Raw genomic sequence first — 20,015 nt, 5'->3', positions numbered from 1 at the left:
CTCACCTCTCAGCGCTGCCCGCGGCGTCCGGTCTCAGTTGCTGTGCGAGCAGGACCTGTGGTGACGTCGCGAAGGTCCTTCTCGGCACAGCATCTTTGGAATCGGACCGCCAAGTGCAGCGCCGAGGAGATCGCGACGTCAGAGGGTGAGTATAACCAATTTTTATTATTTTTTACATTACTATTGATGCTGCATATGTAGCATCAATAGTACAGCAGTAATCCCGCAGCGGAAACTGTGGAACAAACCGCGATAAATCTGCAGGGATAACCGCAGCGGTTTTGCCCTGCAGATTTATCAATTCCGCTGCGGGATTAACCCGCAGAGGAACCCGCAAAGTGTGAACGTGGCCTTACTCTCCAGGCAGACCCATGCAAAAGCAACATCACCCCCGGCAGACTCCCAGCTCGTGCATGAACATCCACTTACCTGATCTGTGAACCCAAAACACTCCAAATCCCGCCATGACATGCACAGCTTCCTGGTGTCTGCTCTATGGAGGAAGAGGCGCCGCCCCTCCTGGTCACATGGGCATGACGTCAGCAGAGGTCCTTTAGCCGACTTGGTTTAGCCTCTACCAAATGTGGAGGTCGGTGCTGCAGGTGGAGGGTCCACACCAGAACTGTAGCAGGTAAAGACCCCAATACCCACAGGTGTCCCTTCTAATTGGGGGAAACTATCACCTCTAATAATCCTCGGACAGTTCTGACGAACACGGAAAAGTGCCCCTTTATGGAGGTGACAGAAAGTCTGTTTAGTCACTTTAGCTTCATAGTATCAGCTCTAATCCAATGGTGAGAGAGCGATTTACCCTGAAGAGTCACAGATTGTGGGGTTGTTATATAATGTTATATTTAGGGGGTTTGTGTTGTCTCCTTATAGGAATCACAATGGTTTTGTTCCTTTTCCGCTGATACAAACGACCCAACTATGAAAGACGGGAACCGAGGAGACATGTATTACTCTCATAGTACAGGGCCTCACACAGTGTAATGTTCCCCCAGAAGCCTCCACACATTATAATAATACAAAATGCCTCACACAATATTCTACCACCTGAACCACTAGATAATAAATCCTCATTTATCCCCATTCTTGATACTGTACATTGCCAGTTTCTTGGTTCCCACACAGTATAATGTTCTCACTGTATCTCCAACCCAATTTGTTGGGTCTATGAAAGACGGGAACCAAGGAAACATGTATTACTCTCATAGTACGGGGCCTCCACACAGTATTATATGGAAACCTTCATATAGACGGCCAGTGGTGATGGAGTCAGTGATAAACTCTGGACAAATCTGTTTCTAGAGCCGCAGTAGAAGATGAAGATGTCGTCCTCACCATGAAGTAGTTATTTCTCCTGTCCTGTGTAATGAATATCTCCTGCAGTATTACTAATGCCGATTCCAGGGTCGGTAAATGAGACGAGAATTAGCGTTATGGAAGATGAGTCTATGAGAAACGTATTCAGCTGCCGACTCCGAGGAAGAAACTGCTTGTTGTCTGTGGCCTAAATATATAGGATTTATTAGTAGATGTAAAGAAGAAAACTAAATACTGTAAAATAATAAAAATACCATTGCTGCTTGGGTTCCCGCCAGTCTCTGTATTTTCTGCTCAGTCCTAACGAACTTATGATTCTTACAGCCAATCAGTTGCCAAAGCTGTGAGTAACATCGCCAGTGATTGGGAGCATGAAGGAGATGTCTTAGTCAGCAATTCAACTTACACTCCAGTCCATACAAGACTAGAGAATACAACATCTACAAGTTCTATCTTATATGCTTCCCCTTATTATCTACAGGAATTTTGTTACATCGGCTCATCTTCTCATTCAGGTCTCTACAATATCGGATCCTCTCAGTGAAGATCTTCTATAGAAGATAATTTTCCTGATTTACCCATCAAAGATAGATATGGACAGAGACAAGATGGCGCAGAGGATATTACACCTCACCCTAGAGATCCTCTTCCGGCTTACTGGAGAGGTGAGAGATTCTGATGACGTCACATTACATCATTCTTATCTATGGGAATAACAGATGGACAGAACTGGAGAGGTGAGGACTCTGGAAATGTCTGTAGTGAGATTTATTAATGTGTCTCTCCATAACCAGGAATACACAGTAGTGAAGAAGACCTCTAGTGAGCGCTGTCAGGACCCTGTGTCTGAGCGATGCAGAAGACCCCTGAGCCCAATCATGGGGCCTTCACTTCACCCCCTGATACATGAGAACATCAATGACCAGAAGATCCTAGAAGTCACCTACAAGATGATTGAGCTGCTGACTGGAGAGGTGACACTGCTGGGAATGCTGGGACATTATACAGTAATGCTATGAAGGGATCGGGGGATGACGGTATCATTGTATGTGTCAGGTTCCTATAAGGTGTCAGGATGTTACAATCTATTTTACCATGGAGGAGTGGGAGTATTTAGAAGGACACAAAAATCTGTACATGGACGTCATGATGGAGGTTCCCCAGCCCCTCACATCACCAGGTAATAGGCAGGACTAAATACACACGGCCTATAATTATCTGTATGTAAAGAATGAATGAATTCAGTCCCTGTATGTGTTTTCTTCAGATCTATCCAGTAAGAGGACAACACCAGAGAGATGTCCCCGTCCTCTTCTTCCACAGGACTGTAAACAAGAACATCCCAATGTTCCTCAGGATCATCAGGTAGATGGAGAGAAGGTGTAATGAGATCTCCCCTATGATGTGTAGACAACTGTGAAGGTTTTGTGCTCAGTCTTGTTTTATCCACCAGTATTATATGGTTTTTTTTATCATCGCTGACAGCGCCCACTGAGAGAGGGGATCCGCCCCCAGGAACAGGAAACTTACAGATAAAAAGGGGCTGTCCCCCTTGCCTCCTCAGTTGGTTTCCTGTTCCTGCGGGAACCTGCAGAGGAAACGTTACCTGGACCTGTGCATGCCGCCTGTGCGGTGTCTGGGGAACAGCAGGGGCTGTGGCACCAGAAGCAGTGTTGGGAGAGCCCTGCCTGTCAGACTTCCCACTCGTCTGATGGTGGATGATGTGAGGCCAGGATCCGGGAGAGGCCTTCCTGGTTCACGCGGAACGTGGTGCGGTAGGAACAGACCGGCACTCATTTTGTGGAGCGGGATGCGAGCATCGGCTGCCCAGCTCTTCCATCGGGCAGTGCTTCCATGTTTCGGCCCATGCATGCGCACTGTCCATTCAGCATTCCTGAACTAAAATTGCTTGGGTTCACTTCCTGGGGTTTGGGGAGGCTTGTTCTGGAGATGGACGGGCTGTAAGTATAAGATTCGGCAGCCTCCTGCTGCCAATGTGTCCCAAAGATGTCCTCTCCAGGAGAATCTGAGGTGCACCACATGTGGTGGAAGTGCAGCTGCACAGCAATCCCAAGAGCAGCAGTGGGCGCTCCAGAGATGGTGACTTCACTGACAAGAGGGTACGGAGTTAGGGAGCTGAACCTTCTAGAACTCGTGCTGTGCCTCCGCTTCCAGAACCGGTACCGCATCACAGCTTCACTGGGTGAGTGTTACATGACTCTGCCTACTAAGCTGATTCACCTTCTTTCTGTGTACCTCCCTTTCAGGCTAAGAAAACTAAAAAAGCTAAGCAAAAAGAATGTGCCTTGTGCTCACAACCCCTTCCTGACATCTATCTTAAGACTGTGTCAGAGTTGTATCAGCCAGACTTTAGAGGAGGAGTCCTCGGTTAGATCCGCTGATATACAATTAATGATGAGAGAAACTTCAGTCCTTAGGAAACATAAGTCCAAAGCAAGGAGTGTTACCCTTGTCTCCAGTTCTGCTTCCGGTAGTGACCAGACTGGATCTTCTGGTGCTTCTGATTCATCGCCATCTGGTGAAGAAGGGCTATCTTGTTTTCTGATAGAGAGTATGGATAACCTAGTGAAGTCAGTTAGAAATACCATGGGGCTTTCAGAGGTGAAAGAGGCTAGATCTACGCAGGAAATTATGTTTGCAGGTCTCTCGCAGAACAAGAGACGCACTTTCCCAGTTATTGGTGCGGTGAAGGATTTGGTCAGGAAGGAATGGAGCAAGCAGGGGCAGCACGAGGGTTCCTCTCTTCATCTTCCAGGAGGATGTATCCCTTTGAAGTTGATGACCTGACAGCTTGGTACAAGGTTCCCAAGGTGGCTGCAGTGGCCTCGACTTCTAGGTATTCTGTCCTGCCTGTAGAAGATTCTGGGGTCTTATCTGACCCTCTAGACCGCAAAGCAGAGACATTATTTAAAAGATCATGGGAGTCCTGCACCAGAGCCTTTAGACGGGCTATATCCAGCACATGTACAGCAAGGTCAGTGCTTGTTTGGGTGGACCAGCTGGAGGAACAGATCAAGAAAGGATTGTCTAGAGAGAGGCTTTTGTCCTCTATTCCATTGATCAGGGGAGCTACAGCATATCTAGCTGATGCTTCTGTGGACTCCCTACGCCTGGCTGCAAGGTCAGCTGGTCTTGTTAATTCTGCTTGTTGTGCCCTATGGCTGAAGGGCTGGAAGGGGGATGCGCAATCAAAATCTAAATTGTGCGCAATTCCATGCCAGGGTGAGTTCCTGTTTGGCAGCATGCTCGATGATATTGTCACCATGGCGGGAGAAAGAACGAAGGGGTTCTCTAACCAGTCTGTTCTGTCCTACAGGAGGGCCTTCAGAAAGCGACCATTCGGTAGAAGGAGGCCTTATGAAAACCGAGATCGCTGGGAAACAAAGGAGATCAAACAAAAAGGTGCCCTTTGTAGCGGATCTTCTTTCAGGAAGAGTAATAAATTCCATTGACCATGGCCCTCCTGTGGCCGGCAGGTTAAAATTCTTTTGCCACAGATGGCGGGAGATCACTACTAATCCCTGGACCCTGGGCTTAGTAACATCGGGGTTGAAACTAGAGTTTCATCGGATTCCTTTATCATGACCTCTCTTAGGGTGCGTGTCCACTGTCTGGATTTACGGCGCTTTGGACAGAGCGGAAAACCCCCTCCGCCCAAAGCGCCGCCCCCTTCTCAACGCGCAGTGATTCCGGATGTGGTCATTGCACACACCCAGAATCTCCGCACCCTATGCATAGGGCCCTGTGATTTACCTTGTGACCATCCAAATATATAATCACTGCACACGTACTATGGAATATGCTTGATGCAGGTGAACAAGTTTATTGAAATAATTGTTGCAGTAAGGTGAACTGAAGAAGCGATAGGCGTAAAGACGTTTCGGCCAGCTCGTGGCCTTGATCACATCATCGCTAAAAATAAATCATATAGAAAGTAATGAATAACTATATACAAAAAGTAATAAATAGCAATATATACAACATATCTACATATATACAATTCTAGAATACATGTCAAAATCACCATAGTCAGAGTGATTCATATGATGCCAAAACTAGTACATCTACCATGTATGGTGAAATGGACGAAAAATAGAACAACAAGGAGAACTGGAGGTAGATATGGCGTGCATTGGAGCTGGAGAGTAAAGAGATGATAAACATAATGTAACATAATGTAACATACCCTGGTGAAAGGTTCCTTGTATACTGCCGTATTAGAGTGTTTACTAAGGGTATCAGCCAAAGATAGAGGAATAAGGTAATCCTATAAAGAATGATGGAATATAGTCAGTAGTGGCCATGGTATAAAAAGGCTGAAACGTACTCGCAGATCTATACTTTTGCTGCTACTCATAAACGTGGCCGTATAATGTAAAAATGGGGCTTACGTGCACCCATTGCTGTAAAACAGACAGGAATACGATATCCGCTAGGTTCATAATGAGTATACTTGCCAATTGAGTGCCTGTGTTGTAACAATTGTACCAGGCTGGTCGTTGTAGTATGCGGCACCTGTATAGGTATGGCTATGGGGATATACAGACATATAGTGAGATGAATCTGTAGGTTCAGTTCATAAAAGGTCAGAACAGAGAACTATAGTATACTTGCCAATGTGATTTTAATGTTGTATGTTCTATAGTACATCAGATGCCCCGAATAGATGGATCGTGTACACAAGTATAGCTGTGGGAATAGACATACACGGGGTAAATGAGTAGTCAGATAGGCTTATCAGGTAATTGTATGTTATGTGCGCTACCTGCCAGTATGCAGACCCAGTCCTGGCCCAATTATACGGATCCCCTGCTCTAGAGTCAGTGAGAGCTGTGGTGCACGGATATTTTGCTATAAGAGAAAAAGATGTAAGAGAAAAAGATGTAAGGTTGGGGTTTAATGGATGTCCCAAGTAACTTATCTGGTAAGTGAAGTCTCACATCCGCAGTCCGCTGGTGGCGTTCGTGGCTGGGAGGCAGCATAGGTGGCCAGGTGGAGGATGCAGACACAGACAGTGTCGTTGCTGAGGAATGGCTGCCATGTTCAGTCTGGCAGTACTCTATAAATCCCCGGCCGGTCAGCTGACCGGATGTGATGTGGGACGCCCACGCATGCGCTATTGGTATAGGATCCTGGGAGGTGAGGAGCCCGACATATCCGACGCCTGCGCAGTGCACAAAAGGCCAGTGTGCGCTTGTTCACAAGGCAGAGGGAAAAACCTGTATCCATATTGCAGCAGGAGCTGCAAGATGGCGCCCGCGCATGCGCAATGCGTATTGTGGGTTGGACTGTCACGGAGGTAGAATGAATGTGTGATGTAGCAGTGTTATGTACGCTACAGAGTGCCGATACTGCACAAAGCAGATAAGAAAGGGGATGCACCAGCGTTACTAAAAGGGAGGCGCTGGACAGGCCGAGTATGTCACACTACTGTATAAGATGCTGATTCAAAGAAAAAACTCTGCAGATACATAGTGAATATACATACATTTATAAATACATGGTAGGAGTCCAAACTGAAAAAGGAAATAAGAAATAAAGGAAAATAAATGAAATAAAAGCGGAACTAAGGGAAAATGAATGAGGGAGACTAAAATGAAAAGAAGATTTCTATGAAATAAAAATGGGGTATAAAGGGAAAATGAAGAAATAAATTTGAAAAAATATCTGAAAAAAATGAATGAAAAAATAATAAATAAAAAAAAAAAATAATAAAAATAATAATAATAAAAAATTAATGGGATGTAAGTCAAGGAACCCAGGGTGTATGAATCTTACCATCTCGAAAGTGCACGCTGTCGAAGCTATCAGTGCAGTGGCTCAACTCGTCTAGGAAAAATAGATAAGGTTGTTTATGTTAGCCAGTCAATCTCACGATTTAGCCCCCTTGGGTGAAGGGTATCTAGGGTATAAATCCAAAATGTTTCCCTTTGCTTTAAGAGTTGGATGTGATTGCCACCCCTTCTCGGGCGGGGTACTTTTTCAACTATCTGAAACCTGAGTTGGGCGATATTGTGTCTCGCTTCCTTAAAATGTGCAGGTAAAGGTAGCCATAACTTCTCACGCCTGATGGTAGATTTATGGCTGGATATTCGATCCCTAATCGCCTGGGTGGTCTCCCCCACATATAACAACCCACACGGGCATTTTATAATATACACCACAAAGCTTGTTGCGCAGGTGTAATAATCCTTAATGGGATATGATTTCCCAGTCCGTGGATGGATTACTTCGTTGCCTTTAATGATATTTGAGCAACTCATACAACTCAAGCAGGGAAAGGTGCCCGTTCTTCTTTGATCAGTCAGGGTTCTGGTAAGTGGTGGTTTATGTGACCCTAGATCAGCTCTTACCACCTTGTCCCGTATGTTCCTGGGTCGTCTGGTACACATTAATGGAGGATCCCTAAAGATAGATATATTGGGATAGGCCTTAATGAGGAGGGGCCAATGTCCTCGAATGAGATTGTGTATTTTGTGCATAGTAGGATGGTGGTTATGTACAAAAGGGAGTCTTGGGTTTTTTTGTACGCTAACCGCCCCATCATCTGGGTCACTAGTGGCTCGAGCTGATTCCATCTGGAGAAGGTTGGATGGGTAATTGCGGGCTTCAAATTTTTGTGTCATTTCCCAAATTCTGGTCTCTCTAGTTGGGGGGTCTGAAACGATTCTGGTGACCCTTTTAAATTGTGATCTGGGAAGGCTGTTTTTGATCGATTTAGGATGACAGCTGTTGTATAGCAAAAGGCTGTTACAATCAGTCGGTTTTGTGTAAATATCCGTGCTAAGATAGCCGTTGACATCCTTGAGTACCTTAGTGTCTAGAAATGTTACCTCGTTACTGTGGTGTATCAGTGTAAAAGACAGCTCTGACCTAACAGCATTGATGGTAGCATAGAATTCAAGGAGACTTGTTAGGTCTCCTTGCCATATACAAAAAATATCATCAATGTACCTATACCAGGTACGTGCGTGCTTCTGAAAGGCGGGGTCTGGGTATACGTGTTCTTTTTCGAACCGGTCCATGTACAGATTGGCATAAGCTGGGGCCACATTTGACCCCATGGCAGTACCACATATCTGCACGAAAAAATCATCCTCAAATAGAAAGAAATTCTCTCTAAGTACTAGGTTTAATAAGTCTGTACATAGTTCTTGGGAACCTTTGTCCACGTTGGCCTCATTGAGTGTCAGAGATACTGCCTCAATCCCCTTATCATGAGTGATTGACGTATACAGACTATTTACGTCAAAGGTGCATAGGATGCTAGCGCATGGGATATTGTTAATATTACGTATTTTTTTAAGGAAATCTCCAGTATCTAATATGAACGATTTTGTAAGTTTGGTATACGGTGTGAGTAGTTTTTCCAAAAACATGGACAAAGGATTTAATATTGAATCAGTTGAAGCCACTATAGGGCGACCGGGGGGATTCTGGAGATTCTTATGGATCTTAGGTAAAATGTAAATTACAGGAGTCACCGGATGGTTATTGGTAAGGTATGCTTTGGTTTTATTGTCAATAGTATTCAATAGTAAGTGTTTATCCAACACCCCCTTGATTTTTCGTTGTATGGAATAGGTTGGATCGGTCTGTAATATTTTATACGTAGTTGTGTCAGAGAGCTGTCTTCTCACCTCACCCACATAGAAGCTCTTATCCATGACAACGATAGCTCCCCCCTTGTCCGCTGGTTTAATGATGATATTTTTGTTCTCACTAAGTGAGTCCAAGGCCTGTTTTTCCAGGGGATCAAGATTGTGGCGGACAGGGAGGAAGCCTAATCGCTGTTCATGGAGTGTCTTTTTGACATCTCTGTCAAGTAGATTAACAAAGGTCTCAACCGCGTGATTAGATTTAGGTGGAATGAAAGTGCTGCGATTGCGTAAGCCAAGCTGCTCAATAGTAATGGTGGGTCTCTCTGTTTGGGCTGGTGTAGAAACAGGTCTAAGGGGATTAGTGGATTCTGGATGGTTGATGGGACTACTGGTTCCGTTCACTTGCACCGTCATATCCTCAACAGTCGAGTGCTAGCCTTTCGTACCTTCTACATTTACCTTGTGACGACGGAGCGTCGCCGCAGGGTAAACAGACATGCTGCGTTCTAAAAAGACACGCTGCATGTCCGTAAACGCTGGGCCGCCAGGTGTGTGTTCACACGCATAGTGGAGACCGGATTTCATAAAATCCCCTCCACTATGCTGTAACATCTGGACGCTGTGGGTTGTATGCAGCGTTCAATCTGCAGCTAATCCGGATGTAAACTGGCCCGTGGACACATAGATCTCCAGCACAACAGGAGTCTCTTGAATTGGAGGTTTTATGTCTATTATCTAAGCATGTCCTGATGAAGGTCCTGGGAGACCAGGAGGGAAGAGGATTCCATGGGTAGTGAAACCGTCCAGGATAGTTACTACGGATGCTAGTCCTGATGGATGGTGAGCTCATATGGACGATAACCTGACCCAGGGGCAGTGGTCCATAGAGGAGGCTGATGACTCCTCAAATCTAAAGGAATTTAAGGCAGTCAGTCAAGCTCTACATCACTTTCCCCCACAGCTGCCATGTCGGTTGCATATGTAAATTGGCCAGGCAGAACTAGATCAAAAGTGCTGATGTCTATTGCGGTGGTGATTCTCCAACTGGCTTAAACCCATCTCTTGTCCCTCTCAACGATTCACATCAAGGGAGTGGAAAATCTCAAAGCGGACTTCCTCAGTTGCCATACGTTATATCAGATAGAATGGGGTCTCAGTCACCAAGTATTTAGGAAGTTAGTGGACTAGTGGGGGCTTCCGGAAATAGACTTGTATGCTACCAGGGACATTAGAAAGGTCCAAAGGTTTGCCTCCCTGGACAGGGCAGATCAGCCAGAGATGGTCGACTCCCTCCAGTTCCCTTGGCGGTTCAGTCTGGCCTATGCGTTTCCCCCAATGATGGTGCTTCCACTAGTCATCGGGAAGATCAGGGACGAGAGGGCAGGGTAATTCTCATCGCGCCTTTCTGGCCCAAGAGACCATGGTTTTCATGGCTCAGGGCCATGTTAATATCCGACCCCTGGATCCTCCCATCAGATCCAGGCCTGATCTCTCGAGGTCCATTCCCTCATACTCGGGTGAGGGGTCTCCGCTTGACAGCGTGGAACATGAGGCAGGTGTTTAAACTAAGGGGTTTTTCTGACAACCTGATTAGTGCCAGTCTGCAGAGTAGGAAAGAATCCACGACGAAGATATACAGTAGAGTGTGGAGGAAGTTCCTTAATTTTTATACTGGGCCCTTCTGTAGTGAGGTTCCAATTTCTGCAATTCTCAAGTTTCTGCAGAAGGGTCGGGAGCTGGGTCTTTCAGTTAACACATTAAAGGTTCAGATATCAGTTTTGGGAGCCCTATTTAGTCGTAATTTTGAGGGAGATAGATGGTTTGTACTGTTTATTTTAGCGTGTGAGCGTAGTGACCCTGTACACATTGCTCGCTTGCCTCCCTGGGACCTGAACCTGGTCCTTGATGCCCTGACAGGTCCTCCTTTTGAACCTTTTAGAGTCTGTCGCATTAAAGTACAGTAAAGTTCAGATCATTAAAGACTGCTCTGTTAGTTGCTTTAACATCAGCTAGAAGAGTTAGTGACATACAGGCTCTATCTATCTACCCTCCTTTCCTGTTAGTATTCCTGATAGGATACTGCTGAAGTCAGATCCTTCCTACCTCCCTAAGGTAGCCGCAAGGTTTCATCGAAGTCAGGGGATTTTCCTTCTCTCCTTTTTTGATAACCCTTCTACTGCTGAGGAAGAGAGATTCCACACCTTTTTTTTTCAAATCAGATACATTTTTATTTAACCAAATTCAAGGTGCAAAGCAATAAAACAAAAATTGCAATGAGAACAACATTAGCAATGGTCATTAGTTTCAGAAATTTCCTCCCTCCCCCCATTACATACAAGAACAGCGAATAATGCATGGTATAACCTAAGTTCAGGGTCATCTTCTCTCCACCCAAGGTGTCCATAGTGTCTTAAATGTTCTTATGCCTTTTCTCTTAACATAAATGTTTTTTTCTATATTCACAATAGAGTCAGACTGTCTGAAAAATTCCCTCAACGTCGGCGGATCTTCATTTATCCAGTATCTGGAGAATAGTTTCCGCGCGATATATAATAATCTAGCTATTGTCACCTTATTTTTATTATGTACCTGGACCTCCTCCACATATCCCAGAATACACACCACAGGATCCCTCTCAGTCCTACAACCATGCGCTCCTTCTATGACATTAAGCACCGCTGTCCAATATGGGTTCAGATTTGGACACTTCCATAACATATGGAGAATTCCAGCACCCTCCACCTGGCACCGAGGACACTCAGAAGTCTGTCTCAGACCCGCTCTATAGAGCTGTTCAGGAGTCCTATATACTCTATGGAGTTCATATATCTGCGAGAGTCTGCCCGGTTCACTCAGTAATAGTTGAGGTATATATTCCGTAATCACTTCCCATTTATCTTCCTCTATCCTACCCAATTCCTCCTCCCATTTCCCCTGTGCTCTAATAGGATAATTATTTAAAAAAGCATGCATTAGATCCTTATAAATGCCCGACACCACCCCTTTTGTTCCCCCCTCTGCGCAGACATCTATAATATAACGCTGGGGGCGTCAGTCTGTCCGAAGCCTTTATAGACTGCGCAAGCGCCAGCGCCGGCGCAGTCTGGACCCCACAGAGTGACGCTCCCAGGAGATCGCGGTATACGTACTGAACGCACACCACGATCTCCAACGGAGAAGCAGGGACCAGCCAGGAGGGTGAGGGTGAGGGTGAACCTGTCCCCGTTCCAGTGATGCGCGCTGCTCCATCCTCCGCCTGCGACTGTTCAGTCAGAGGGCGGCGCGCATTAACGCGTCATCGCGCCCTCTGAACTGAACGGTTCAGAGGGCGCAATGACGCGCTTAATTCGCGCCGCCCTCTGACTGAACAGTCACAGGCAGAGGACTCGGAAGATGGAGCGGAGCGCAGCAGTGGAACGGGGGACAGGTAAATATAGCAAGTGCTGGGGGCCTGAGCTAGCGGCAACTCCGGCACCTGACCCCCCCATCGCCGGTGTCCCCGCCTGCTCAGGCCGCCAGCACTCAGCGCCCAGCACAGCCGCCCACACTCACCACCGCCACGCACAGCCGCCTGCACTCACCACCACCACGCACAGCCGCCCGCACTCACCACCGCCACGCACAGCCGCCCGCACTCACCACCGCCACGCACAGCCGCCCGCACTCACCACCGCCACGCACATCCGCCCGCACTCACCACCGCCACGCACATCCGCCCGCACTCACCACCGCCACGCACATCCGCCCGCACTCACCACCGCCACGCACAGCCGCCCGCACTCACCACCGCCACGCACAACCGCCCGCACTCACCACCGCCATGCACAGCCGCCAGCACGCACAGCCGCCCGCACTCACCACCGCCACGCACAGCCGCCCGCACTCACCACCGCCATGCTCAGCCGCCCACACTCACCACCGCCACGCACAGCCGCCCGCACTCGGCACCGCCAAGCACAGCCGCCAGCACGCACAGCCGCCCGCACTCACCACCGCCACGCGCAGCCGCCCGCACTCACCACCGCCATGCTCAGCCGCCCGGACTCACCACCGCCACGCACAGCCGCCCGCACTCACCACCGCCACGCACAGCCGCCCGCACCCACCACCGCCACGCACAGCCGCCCGCACTCGGCACCGCCAAGCACAGCCGCCAGCACGCACAGCCGCCCGCACTCACCACCGCCACGCACAGCCGCCCGCACTCACCACCGCCATGCTCAGCCGCCCGCACTCACCACCGCCACGCACAGCCGCCCGCACTCGGCACCGCCAAGCACAGCACAGCCTCCCGCACTCACTACCGCCACGCACAGCCGCCCGCACTCACCGCCACGCTCAGCCGCCCGCACTCACCACCGCCAAGCACAGCACCGCCACGCACAGCTGCCCGCACTCAGCACCGCCAAGCACAGCACCGCCACGCACAGCCGCCCACACTCAGCACCGCCACGCACAGCCGCCCACACTCAGCACCGCCACGCACAGCCGCCCGCACTCACCTCCGCCACGCACAGCCGCCCGCACTCAGCACCGCCAAGCACAGCACCGCCACGCTCAGCCGCCCGCACTCACCACCGCTACGCGCAGCTGCCCGCACTCAGCACCGCCACGCGCAGCCACCCGCACTCAGCACCGCCACGCGCAGCCGCCCGCACTCGGCACCGCCAAGCACAGCACCGCCACGCACAGCTGCCTGCACTCAGCACCGCCAAGCACAGCACCGCCACGCACAGCCGCCCACACTCAGCACCGCCACGCACAGCCGCCAGCACTCAGCACCGCCACGCACAGCCGCCCGCACTCAGCACCGCCACGCACAGCCGCCCGCACTCAGCACCGCCACGCACAGCCGCCCGCACTCAGCACCGCCACGCACAGCCGCCCGCACTCAGCACCGCCACGCACAGCCGCCCGCACTCAGCACCGCCACGCACAGCCGCCCGCACTCAGCACCGCCACGCACAGCCGCCCGCACTCACCACAGCCGCCCGCACTCGGCACCGCCAAGCACAGCACCGCCACGTGCAGCCGTCCGCACTCAGCACCACCACGCGCAGCCGCCCGCACTCAGCACCGCCACGCGCAGCCGCCTGTTATGACCCCAATGGCGAGGGTCTCAGAGGAACGTGGAAGTCTGCAGAATACAAAAATCCAGCTCATAGGGCAGTGGTAACTGGGTTGACCATATATCTACTCCTAACGCCAACACTAGAAGTAGCCGGGGATCATTCCTACGTTGATTCTAGATGACACGCGCCAGCCGGAGAATCTAGCTACCCCTAGTAGAGGAAAACAAAGACCTTTCTTGCCTCCAGAGAAGGGGACCCCAAAGCTGGATAGAAGCCCCCCACAAATAATGACGGTGAGGTAAGAGGAAATGACAAACACAGAAATGAACCAGGTTTAGCACAGAGAGGCCCGCTTACTGATAGCAGAATAAAGAAAGGTAACTTATATGGTCAACAAAAACCCTATCAAAATCCACACTGGAAATTCAAGAACCCCCGAACCGTCTAACGGTCCGGGGGGAGAACACCAGCCCCCTAGAGCTTCCAGCAAAGGTCAGGATATAGATTTGGAACAAGCTGGACAAAAATACAAAACCAAAACAAATAGCAAAAGCAAAAGGCAGACTTAGCTGATATAACTGGAACCAGGATCAGTAGACAAGAGCACAGCAGACTAGCTCTGATAACTGCGTTGCCAGGCATAGAACTGAAGGTCCAGGGAGCTTATATAGCAACACCCCTAACTAACAACCCAGGTGCGGATAAAAGGAATGACAGAAAAACCAGAGTCAAAAAACTAGTAACCACTAGAGGGAGCAAAAAGCAAATTCACAACAGCCGCCCGCACTCAGCACCGCCACGCGCAGCCGCCCGCACTCAGCACCGCCACGCGCAGCCGCCCGCACTCAGCACCGCCACGCGCAGCCGCCCGCACTCAGCACCGCCACGCGCAGCCGCCCGCACTCAGCACCGCCACGCGCAGCCGCCCGCACTCAGCACCGCCACCCGCACTCAGCACAGCCGCCCGCACTCAGCACAGCCGCCCGCACTCAGCACAGCCGCCCGCACTCAGCACAGCCGCCCGCACTCAGCACAGCCGCCCACACTCAGCACAGCCGCCTGCACTCAGCGCGCAGGATGGGAGCACATGACAGGATGGGGACGCAGGATGGAGCAGCATATGACAGGATGGGGGCGCAGGATGGAACAGCACATGACAGGATGGGGGCGCAGGATGGAACAGCACATGACAGGATGGGGACGCAGGATGGAGCAGCACATGACAGGATCGGGGCGCAGGATGGAAGCACATGACAGGATGGGGATGCAGGATGGAGCAGCACATGACAGGATCGGGGCGCAGGATGGACACCATATACCAATATAAATGCTCGCCACCCGGGCGTAGAACGGGTTCAATAGCTAGTAATCAATATATCCTTGTGAATCTCCGTATTCATCGTCTTGCTCTGCGTAACATAAGCATGCCGAAACTGCCCATATTTAAATCTGCAGACCTCCGGTAGACCATAATCCTCCTGCAACTTTCCAAAGGGCACCAGTCCCTGCATGTCCTTCACCTGAACCATGTACTGTATTCCCAGTCTCATCAAATTTTTAAATTCTCCCATTTTAACAAATTCCGGTTGAGTCTCGTTTTGCCATATCGGGGAAAAATTTGTCAAGTTCTCCAAACCCCTAATCTTTTTAATTGTCTCCCAGACTTTATGTATCAGCGCTAAAGTAGGATACACCAAACCCATCTTCCTGAAACTTCCTGCCTCCAACCCCTGAACCAAGGGATCCCTCCCCATCACCTGGACCAAGAAATTTCACACTTTAGATGTGAGGAGAGCGGTCCTACATTATGTAAACAGAACTCATCCCTGGAGGCAGAGTAGGGCTCTGTTTGTGTCTTTTCAGGGCCACAGGAAGGGTTTTGGAGTCACAAGGATCACTTTATCATATTGGATCAGAGATACAATCTCTCTGGCCTACTCAGCAAAGGGTGAAGGTCCTCCGGATGGAATAAGGGCACATTCGTCATTGGCTATGGCATCCTCCTGGGCTGAAAAGGTGGACGTCTCAATTGACCTGATATGTAATGCTGCAACATGGTCTTCACCATCTACCTTTTACAACCACTAGAGACTCGATTTGTCATCATCTTCGGACTTGGTTTTCAGGAGATCTGTCCTCAATATGGTGGTCCCTCCCAGGTGATGGTTCTCTGAAAGTCTCTCAGTGGGTGCTGTCATGGCGAGAATAAAAAAACGGAATACTTACCGGTAATTGTATTTTATGGAGTCCATGACAGCACCCACTCACTTCCCTCCAATAGTAGCACATACTAGAGATGTGTATGTAATTCACTCTGGGTGATGGTAGTATATATTGAGGTATATGTTTATATATATTGAGTGGCTTTTATGAAGATGTTCTAATGTTTTCTTGGCGGTTCCTCTTGTACTCTGTAATCCAACTGAGGAGACGAGGGGGACCGCTCCTTTTTATCTGTAGGTTTCCTGTTCCTGGGGGCGGATCCCCTCTCTCAGTGGGTGCTGTGGTGGACTTCATAAAATACAATTACCGGTAAGTAATCCGGTTTATACTTGTGTAATGAGAATGATGGAGATGGTAGGACTAGAGCTGATCATAGATGTGACTTCTCCATCTGTCTGTGACTTTTACAATATTTGTTTCAGGGTGAAGATCTGACCCATATTAATACTACAGAGACATATGTGAGGGGTGATGAGTGGTGTAAAGAGGAGATTCCTACATATGAATACCCAGGTGAGTAGTAACCACTAAATGCAGAGAAGTCACAGATTTTTCTCAGTCACCGTCTGTGGCTGCTTTATCGGTGGTGCAGTCTGGCTGTATCACAATCATGTGATCACCATTTTTCTTCTAGACCACAACATTCTCCTCCATCCAAAACTCTTCAAATGACTTTGGGCATTAAAAGCCCTTTGCTATAGAACATAGAGTTTGGAGGACCAACCTATACCCTGAAATTAGGAGACGCTGACCGTAACCTGCCCAGATCTGTAAGCTCCAAAGCCAAATGACAGTGTACGTGGAATGTGCTGACAAATTAGAAAAACTTGAAGAAAAATATAATGATGGGCCTGTAAGGGAATGCGGAGGGTAATGATGCTGTTGGCTTCCTGTAAACCTGATATCTTATTGTATCTACCTTCTCTCCCTTCTGTGCTGCTGAATGTGCTCATATGGTCCCTACAAGACCAGGTCCAGTCTTTCTGGTCAAACTTCACTTTTATGATCGCCGACAGTAACCCCTTAATCCCATATGACGTACTATCCCGTCAAGGTGACATGGGACTTAATTCCCAGTGACGGGATAGTACGTCATACCGTTTAATGCGACATCGCGACTTAAGTCGCGGTGATCGCATTAAATTTCCGGCGCCATCTTACCTGCAGGAAGATAGCGTCGGCATCCCAGGGCCTGGCTCCGCACTGACAAAAGACCCCGTATTTGCGCCATCGCCGATCGAATCGATCGCTCCAATCGCAGGGCACAGCGGCGGTATTACCGCGCTGTGCCCTGATGTACCCGGCTGTATCCTGCTGTAGCGGTCTGGATCGGTGCTGCAATCGCACCGATCACAGGCCAGAGACTAGTGCAGGCCAAGTAGGGCCTGCAGGAGCTGATTGGTGCGATCGATGCTATTGACGATTGTGCCAATCACAGGGCACAGCGGCGGTCACGTTGTGACCGCTGTGTGCCCTGCTGGTGACCTGGCTGTGACCTGCCTAGGATCGGAGGGATCCTAGGCCGTTGCCATGGTCACCAGGGCCTGCAGGGATTGGTGGGATCGATGTTATCATTCGATCCCACCAATGACAGCTCACAGCAGCGGTGTGACTGCTCTATGACCTGTCTGTCACCTGCAGGTGACCTGTCTGACCTCTCTGCAGGGGTCCCCACTCTAGCTGAGGACTCCTGCAGAGCGGTCACACAGCCAGATCTTGTCTTGCTGGGCCTTGTGGTGCTACAGAAGCCTGTAACACCACAATCCCCTGCGTTAGAAAAGAGCAAAAGAAAGAAGAAAGAAAACCGAAGAAAGAAGAGAGACTACAAACGTAAGTGTTAACAGCCCTACCCAATCTCCCCCCATCCCCCCTTCCCCCTCTTTTTTTAACCCCCTCCGTCCCTCTTTGCGCTGCCTCCGTGCACACGTTTAGCAGCCACCGAGCACTGATTGGTGACGCAGTTCACCGATCAACACTCGTGCTCGCTTTTTTTTCATCAGCCCCCTTTGCCCAATTCCGTACACCCATCCCGCAGCTGCCAAACTTTGATAAGTGACGCAGTTCACTTATCAGAGCTTGTGCCTGCCTTTTTTCCTTTTTTTTTTTTCACCACACCTGTGCGCACACCCAGCAGCCGCCGAACTTTGATAAGTGACGCGGTTCACTTATCAAAGCTCCCGTGCCTGCCGTTTTTCTTTTTTTTTTCACATCTCCGTGCGCTCACCCAGCCACCGCGTCTAACCCGTGCCTTCCTTTTCTTTTTTTTTTTCACCTCTCCGTGCGCTCACCCAGCCGCCCCGTCTAACCCGTGCCTTCCTTTTCTTTTTTTTCTTTCACATCTCCGTGCGCACACCCAGCAGCCGAACTTTGAAGTGATTAGGTTCACTTATCAGAGCTCTCGTGCCTGCCGTTTTTTTTCACATCCCCTTTCGCACACCCAGCAGCGGCCGTACTTTGATAAGTGACGCGGTTCACTTATCAGAGCTAGGGCCTGCTGTTTTAGACTTTTCTTTCACAGGTATTTTTTTCCCTATTTGCTTTTTTTTCCTTTAGCTTTTTCTTTTCAGAGTAGTTTGCACCAAGCCCTATCCCCCCCACACTTACACATAGTTACCAATAAAGTACACCCAAGCACCACTCTTATTCTTATTCTATTCAGCGGAGGAGGCATATTCTTTCCTTGCCTCCGACACTGATAGCGAGGGAGAGGATCCCACTTTTGTTTATTTTTCAGATTCTTCCTCATCTTCTTCCCACTCCTCATCTTCCTCCTCCAGCCCTGCGGAACCGCCACACAGACGCCGCAGGACAGAAGATGAGGCAAGGCCCATCATTGATGAAGATGATGAAGCGCCCACCATTGCTGAAGACGAACCAGCGCACCCCACTGCGGACCCCATATGGACCTCGCCAACCGAAAATTACGAGCCACTGATTCCTGATTTTGTGGCAGAATCAGGAATCAAGTTTGACACCACCGGCCTCACAGAACTAGACTTTTGCAAAGTCTTTTTCTCTGAGGCTTTCATTGACCTCATGGTGGAGCAAACTAACTTGTATGCTCGGCAATTTTTGGACCAAAACTCGGGTCATCATATTCTAACTGGTCTCCTGTAGACGCAGTTGAAATGATGCAGTTTTGGGGCCTGGTCCTCCACATGGGGATCCTGAAGAAGCCTGAACTTCGGCAATATTGGAGTGTTGATATTTTATATAACACTCCAGTGTTCCGAATGGTCATGACCCGGACGCGTTTTGAGGCCATCCATAAGTTGCTGCATTACAACGATAATGCACGGTGTCCCGCACGAGATGACCCCAACTTTGACCGTCTGTTCAAAGTTCAGCCGGTCATTGAACACTTCAACAAAAAGTTTGCTGAAGTGTACGTGCCTCAAAGGATCAACAAACAAGGAGATCTCAGGTGCACTGTCTATATGAACCACATATCAATAAAAAAACCTATACACATAAATGAATAAATTGTATAGGGTGCTGCAAGACTGCATAGAAATGACATAACCACAGAAAGAAAAAAAGCCTATGCATAGACCAGCGCACACCTGAGTATGTCAAACAAATAATTAGAAAAATATAAACAACCTTTATTGAGCAAAAAACAAGGACAAAAACACATCAATCAATAAAAATCAATTAAAACCATGTGGAAAAACCACCCTTCCCCCTGGAGGAACAATGTAACCAAAATAGGGTCCAATCCCGTATAGATAATACATGACAATATTTACAAAAATGACATATTATGGCACAT

General features: G+C 49.0%; 1 protein-coding gene across 1 annotated transcript in view; it reads left to right on the top strand.

The window, feature by feature from the left end:
- Positions 1 to 502: 502 nt before the first annotated feature.
- Positions 503 to 20,015, top strand: part of LOC143766440 (uncharacterized) — a 42,243-nt gene continuing 22,730 nt past the window's right edge. Inside the window, exons 1-6 of the mRNA XM_077254134.1 lie at positions 503 to 631; positions 1,842 to 1,991; positions 2,121 to 2,300; positions 2,383 to 2,506; positions 2,594 to 2,691; positions 16,666 to 16,756. Coding sequence (XP_077110249.1) covers positions 1,920 to 1,991; positions 2,121 to 2,300; positions 2,383 to 2,506; positions 2,594 to 2,691; positions 16,666 to 16,756 — 565 coding nt within the window. The 5' untranslated portion in view covers positions 503 to 631; positions 1,842 to 1,919. The remainder of the gene's footprint in view (positions 632 to 1,841; positions 1,992 to 2,120; positions 2,301 to 2,382; positions 2,507 to 2,593; positions 2,692 to 16,665; positions 16,757 to 20,015) is intronic.

Source organism: Ranitomeya variabilis, chromosome 4, assembly GCF_051348905.1.
Source record: "Ranitomeya variabilis isolate aRanVar5 chromosome 4, aRanVar5.hap1, whole genome shotgun sequence".
Lineage (NCBI taxonomy): Eukaryota > Metazoa > Chordata > Amphibia > Anura > Dendrobatidae > Ranitomeya > Ranitomeya variabilis.
This window is presented reverse-complemented; position numbering and strand designations above follow the sequence as displayed.